This window comes from Zosterops lateralis (genome assembly GCF_965231275.1).
Source record: "Zosterops lateralis genome assembly, chromosome: 30".
Taxonomy (NCBI): domain Eukaryota; kingdom Metazoa; phylum Chordata; class Aves; order Passeriformes; family Zosteropidae; genus Zosterops; species Zosterops lateralis.
The window spans coordinates 759,789-766,609 of NC_139790.1; the positions used below are offsets into that span (position 1 = coordinate 759,789).

Here is a 6,821-nt window from a genome sequence, read left to right on the forward strand (position 1 = left end):
GGCTCTTTCATTCACGTCTTTATTGGGCGGACGGCGTGGCTGTGGTCAGCTGGGCTTCGGCCTTTACAGACGGGGATATTTATAAGGCACGCGGCGTGTGCGTCCAAGTCGTTCCTTGCCCGGCACAGGATATAATGTCGCCTTTGTTGGGCTGCCTCCGGCGGGGCAGAGCGTGCTGTGCTGCTCGGGCTGAGCCCCTGGCCGTGCCCCGGCAGCCCCAGCACAGCCTCGCTCCTTCCCCTCGCGCCGCGGCCCCGGCAACTGCCACCATAAATCAATAGGGGAAGGAGAGGCTGCCAGTTAGACTAAACAAGTGCATTTGCAAGGATTGCTAACCCTCATTAATCACTCTGACAGTCCTAAAAAACACATTTCCCCTTTAATGACTGTATTTGGATAATCGGAGCTTTTTTTTTTTTTTTTCCCCTGGTGGCGCGGGGTGAGCGACGGTGGGCGCGACGCCGGCAGCGGGGTCACGGCGAGGCAGGAGATGCAGGTCCCCGGCAGTTTGGGGTGAGCTGGAGAAGATGCTGCTGTACCACAGGGAAAAGAGCCACCAGCACAGCCCCGACGCCGCTGTCCCCACGTCCAACACCCACCGGTGTCCTCCTGGCCCTGGTTGGGTTTGAAAAGGTCTTTTTTCCGTCTCTCTGTTGTTCCCTTTAGGTGACTGTTGCCTCCTGGAGAGGTTTGAAACCTTGCACATTTTTTTTTTTTTTTTTCTGTATAAATGATGCAACACATTAATGCACAGCACATTATGAAAATGGTAATTCAAACCCATACAACTCTAAATTAAGCCATACATTATCCGACCCACTCAGCCATATATTTTGCAGAAAGACAGGATTGAATCAAATCAAACCGAAACTGTGGAGTGCAGGTTGTTAGACAGAATGATTAATAAAGTGCATCCCAGTGCTCTTATTATAAAATGAATTCCGCAATAACCTGGGCATACATTACACAGGGAATTATTTAATATTATTGGCGACACCACTGTTCCCCAGCAGCTCCAGCCCGAGTGCCGCCGCTATCAGATGATACTCGCGGTGTTTACACGGCCTGGCCCCGCTGCTGCAGTCCTTGGGGAGGGGAAAAACATCCCTCAGGGCACAGCAGGATGGACCCGAGCAGCATCCAGCCCTGCCGTGGGTGAAGGAAGGAGCACAGGATCAGTTTTGGACCATTGCGGTGCTGGAGAGAGAGAGGGGATGGAGCTTTGCTGTAAGAGGGATGCTCCTGGCAGCTCTGGGAGAAGGATCTGGCAGGATGAGGGTTGTGCAGTCCCTGGTTTGCTCCACGGCTGGGATGTGCCAGCCCCGACACCGCGAGCTGGGTGTGCTGGTTTTGGGCTCTGGGGCTATCGCGCCTCGAGGCTCTGCGGCATCATCCTCCCACCCCGTGGCATGAGGAGCTCAGCCACGGCCAGGGACGGGCACAGAGGGACAAAATTCCAGTGCAGGAACCTGTGACAGGCCCCAGGGTTGGTGATGGGGACTGGCAGTGCCCGAGCGAGGCCGACACCGAGCGGCGTCATGGTGGGAGTGGGGACCACATCTCATCCCACAATTCTCCGTGCAGGTCACAGGAGCACGTCCAGGGAGAGGGGATGCTCCTGAGGGACAGGGGGTCTGGACACCTCCATGCCACTGGAGAGCGTGCACTGGGGCTGCACTGGAGCTGCACTGGAGCTGCACTGGAGCTGCTCTGCCCACCGCCCATGGCTCCCTGCCCCGAAGGGCTCAGCAGGGACACAGGAGACACCAGAGTAGCTGCACCACCCTGGGCCTGGCAGCCCCTTCCTGCTGTGCCCCCAGGACAGAGCAAACACCCGCAGCAAAGCCCCACCTGTGCCAGCCCCAGCCCCACAAACCCCAGGCCTTCATCCAGCAAACATCACACCTGGATGGAGCAACACAACCACGGCCACAACCAGACCCCAGCCACGTCCACACAGGGCAAGGGGCAGCCACAGACACCCCAAAACCAGCCTTGGGGAGCTCAGAATGGAGCCAAACTGGCCCCTGGACCCCCAACCTGCCATAGGAAAGCCCGGCTGGACCCTCCCACCGGCCACACGCCTGCGGCCACGCTCGAGGCACAGGCAGGGAAATAAAAATCCCTTTGGCAAGAAGCAGTCCCTGTTCTCAGCGCGTTATTTCTCAGCTCAAAGGACACAAAGGAATTTAAACACAGGGCATAAAGCAATATCGAGAAGGCAATTAACAGGGATTAATTGCGTGACTCACCGAAACGCAACAGGAGCGAGGCAGAAATAAAAATAAACGCTGTGGGGCAATGGGGCACGCGGAGCTTCAAAGGGGGAGCAGGGCCTTGGCCAGGGGTCCCACTGATGGGGAAAAAGACCTTTCCTTGGGGCACAGAGCAGAAACAGCCCCCTGCCTGGCTGAGCCCCCCAAAACACGGCAGGGATGGAGCCAGACCATGCCAGAGCCATCCATCCCTGTCCTCCCAGCACAACCAAGCCAGGACCCCTCCAGCCCCCGGCCGCCCTCACACCGAGAGCCGGGACCCCGGTTTTACCACAACCCCAGCCCTAAAACCGCACCCCGGGAAGGGCTGACTGACCGTCCGCTCCCCGCAGCGACCCCGGGGCACCGCTCTGACCGCGCTCTAACGCCCTTCTAGAACCTTCCGTGGGGGGACACCGGGGACACAGACACCGGGGACAGGGACACCGGGGACACCGGGGACACCGGGGACAGGGACACCGGGGACAGGGACACAGACACCAGGGACACCGGGGACACCGGGGACAGGGACACGCGGTGAGGGACATGGGGGCGCGGAGCCCACAGGGCCGGTCCCAGAGCGCACACTGGGGTATCGGGGCCGGTCCCAGAGCGCACACCGGGGGTGTCAGGGCCGGTCCTGGTCCCCAAGCGCACACCGGGAGTATCGGTGCTGGCCCCGGAGGGCTCCAGGCCGGTCCCGGGGGCTCCAGGCCGGTCCGGGGGGCTCCAGGCCGGTCCCGGGGGCTCCAGGCCGGTCCTGGGGGGCTCCAGGCCGGTCCCGGGGGGCTCCAGGCCGGTCCCGGGGGGCTCCAGGCCGGTCCGGGGGGCTCCAGGCCGGTCCCGGGGGGCTCCAGGCCGGTCCCGGGGGGCTCCAGGCCGGTCCCGCCGCCGCCACCGCCGCTAGATGGTGCTGGGAGCCCGCAGCCCCCGCCGGACCCCCGGGCAGGGACGAGACGAGACCAGAGCGTGGGTAGAACCAAGAGGCGTTTATTAACAAAATCAGACTTACCGGGGGCCGCCGGTCCTGCCGCTGCACCCGCCGCTCCTCCGGCCCCCCAAGCCCGGGGATGGGGGGGACACGAGGGGTCCTGCAGCCCCCCGAGGGGGGAGCACGGCCTGGAGTGACCAGAGTGACCAGAGTGACCAGAGTGACCATCACCCCTGGCCAGTGTCTGCAGCTCCCCCCCGGCGGCCCCGGACACAGCGCAAAAAAAAAATTAAAAAAAAATTTAAAAAAAAATTAAAAAGAAAAAAAAAATTTTTTTTTGAAAACCTCAAAGATTAAAAATGAAAAAAAAAAAAATTACCAAAAAAATCACATCTGCAAGTTACAAATGCAGATAACAGAATCCCAGAGCGGTAAACGCAGAAGGGGAGGAGGAAAATGCCTTTTTTTTTTTTTTTTGCCTTTTTTTTTTTTGCTTTTCCATGTGTGGCAGGAGTCATGCAAGAATTTCTCAGGGGAGAAATTAAGAAGGGGAAGGAAAAAAAAAAAAAAACCACCAAAAAAAAATTCAAAAGAAACAGAAGAGGGAGTAAAAAAAAAAAAAAAAATCAAAGCCCCACACCTGCAAAGTAAAGAGGAGGGGGGATATTTTTTTTTTTTTGTTCTTTTTTCATCTTTTTGTTAATTTTTTTTTTTTTTGGAACACAGACTTTTTTTTTTTTTTTTTTTTTTTTTTTTGCATACCATCGATTCATTGGTGTATAATGCACTTATATTCCCAGCTTTAAGCTAACATACAGTAATAAATACAGAGTCCAGGAGGGTGCAGGCCGAGCCGGGGGAACGTTACTGATATCCCAAAGCCGAGGCTGACGTGAGTCTTTGGCCGTAGAGAGCGTAGGGCGAGTAATAAGGTCCTGCAGGCGGCAAGGAGGGCACGGGCAGGGCCCCGGCCGTGGCCAGGTGGCTCTTGCCATACGGGTGGTACCTGTTTAGTCCCAAAGTGTGTGGGCTCCTCAAGGAGAGCGGTAAGGTGTTGGGGCTGGCGGGCGCGGCGGGCGGCAGGTGCAGGTGGCAGGAGGCCGCCGAGCCCAGGCCGGAGCCCGGATAACCCGCCAAGAGTTTCTCGGCCCCCGGCAGGGCCGTGTGGGTCCGTAGGTGGGTGAGCAGCTCCTCGGAGGTGCCAAACCTCTTGTCGCAGGGTCCGCTGGCAGACACCCAGTTGCATATGTGGGGCAGGGGCTCGTTCTGCAGCATGAAGCCGTAGGTGTAGAGGGGGTGGCCGGGCAGGCTGGGGGTGCCCCCCGAGGAGAGCGTGGTGTGCGCGGAGTGCAGGGGGTGCGCGGGGTACACCAGGGGGTACCCCCCCTTCAGGCTGCCGCCGTCGTGCACGCAGCTGGAGCAGCTGCTGGAGCCCAGGTGAGAGGCGCTGTGGTAGCTCAGGCAATACGGGTCCCGGCATAATCCCTGCATGAAGGAGGGCGGCGAGGCCCCGGTGAGCGGGCTGGAGCTGGGCGCCTTCCCCGGCAGCCCCAGAGCCGCGGGCAGCTGGCCGCCCACCAGCCCCGCCTTGCCGGCCTCCAGCCCGGCCACGAACTGGGAGGGATAACCCGCGTAGGCGCCCACGATGGAGCCGTGGTAGCCGATGCTGGAGGGCGGCAGAGGGAACACGGAGTGGCCCGGCTTGTAGGGCGACACCGGGGCCACATGGCCGCCGGGGGGCAGCGCCGGGGGCTCCGATTTGCGGCCCGAGGGGGGCTCGGCCTCCGGCACCCCGCGCGTCCCCTCGGGGCTGGGCTTGCCGCTCTCGGGCTCCTTCTTCTCCTCGGCTGCTTTGGGCTCGGGGTGCTGCGGGGAAGCGCCGCGGGACCCGCCGGGCGAGGCGGCGGCGTTGTGCGGGGGGAACGGCGGGCAGGCGGCGCTGGGCACCCGAAATCCGGCCTTGTCCTCCTTGCGGGGCTCCCCTCCGCCCTTGGAGTAGGGTTTGAAGCTGGATTTGTCCTCGGCGGGCGCGTCCCCGGCGGGGCCCGGCGCTTTGAGCGCGGCGGGGCGGGCGGGCGGCTCCTTGTCGGGCCCGGGCGGGGAGGACACGGCGTTCAGCTTGGACGAGGGCGGCGGGTCCGGCTTCCCGATCTGCGAGCACGTCTGGGCCAGCAGCGCCAGGGGGCTCTTCTTGGCGTCCAGCTGCGGGCGGAGCGGGGCCGTTAATGGGGAATGGGGGGGGGTCCTGATGGTGTCCCAGTACCGGCCTCACCCCCCACCCACACCCCAAATAAACCCCCCCCGGGCCGGGCCTGGGGATGGGGCAGAGCCGGGGGATGGAGGGACCGGCCCGGGGAACGGGGACCGGCTCTGGGGGGGAGAGAACGGGGTGGGGGGAGCGGGGGCGGCGGGCAGGGCAGAGCCCGGCCGGGAGAACCGGGAGAGCACCGGGCTGGGAAAAGCCCGGCCCGGAGAACCGGGAGCGCCAGCCGGGAATGCGGGGAGAGCTCCGGGCTGGGAAAACCGGGAGCGCCGGCCGGGAGAACCGGGAGAGCACCGGGCCGGGAGAACAGGGAGAGCCGGCCGGGAGAGCCAGGAGAGCACCGGGCTGGGAAAAGCACCGGGCTGGGAAGATCCCGGCCCGGAGAAGCGGAACGCGGCTCCGGGAATGCGGGGAGAGCTCCAGGCTGGGAAGATCCCGGCCCGGAGAACCGGGAGAGCTCCAGGCTGGGAAGATCCCGGCCCGGAGAACCGGGAGAGCTCCAGGCTGGGAAGATCCCGGCCGGGAAAGCCGGGAGGGCACCGGGCTGGGAAGATCCCGGCCCGGAGAAGCGGAACGCGGCTCGGGGGCCCCGGGCAGCGCGGGGGGCGGCGGGCACTGACCTCGATGGGGCTGACGGGCGTGGAGGAGAGCGGCTGCAGGTACTCGGGGTGCAGGAGGTGCCCGCCGTGCGCGCTGAGCATCTTCAGGACGCGGATGGGCAGGCGGCCGGCCTGGCGCAGGGGGTCCGCGGGGGGCGGCCGGGGGGACGGGGCGGCCGGCGGGGTCCTCGGCCGGGGCCCGCCGGGAGCGCCGCTCATTTGGGGCGGGGGCGAGGGGGGGGAGCCCGCGGGGCCGGGCCGGGCCGGGCGGGCGGCGGAGCGGCGGCGGAGCGGCCCCGGCGAGACGAAGCCCTTTCCCGGCCCCACCGACACGTCAAATAGCCCCGATGGCGGCCGCGCTCCGAGGGGGCCGGCGCCGCGCACCAATCCGAGCCCGGCCGGGCCCCCGGGGCGGGGAGAGCCGCCGGTGGGGGGGGCGAGCCGCCGCCGCTCCGCCGCCTCCGCCACCGCCCCGAGCGGCCGCACGGGGGAGAACCGCGGCCCGGCTCCGGCTCCGGCTCCGGCTACGGCTACGGCTCGGCACGGCACGGCACGGAACGGCACTGGTGGCACGGCATGGCATGGCATGGCACTGCTGGTGCAGCTTGGCACGGCACTGCTGGCACAGTTTACCATGGCATGGGATGGCACTGGTGGCACAGCTCGGCATGGCATGGCTTGGATGACATAGCTTGGCACAGCACTGCTGGCACAGTTTACCATGGCACTGTTGGCACACTTTACCATGGCACTGCTGGCACGTTTTACCATGG

General features: G+C 63.9%; 1 protein-coding gene across 1 annotated transcript; it reads right to left on the minus strand.

Moving 5' to 3' along the window:
- Positions 1-3,306: 3,306 nt before the first annotated feature.
- On the minus strand, positions 3,307-6,267 carry ZNF703 (zinc finger protein 703; the record flags this gene model as incomplete). Its single annotated transcript, XM_083880551.1, has 2 exons — positions 3,307-5,388; positions 6,070-6,267. 2 exons carry the CDS (start codon positions 6,265-6,267, stop codon positions 4,051-4,053), a joined length of 1,536 nt encoding a protein of 511 aa, XP_083736677.1. The 3' UTR covers positions 3,307-4,050.
- Between the last annotated feature and the right edge of the window lie 554 nt (positions 6,268-6,821).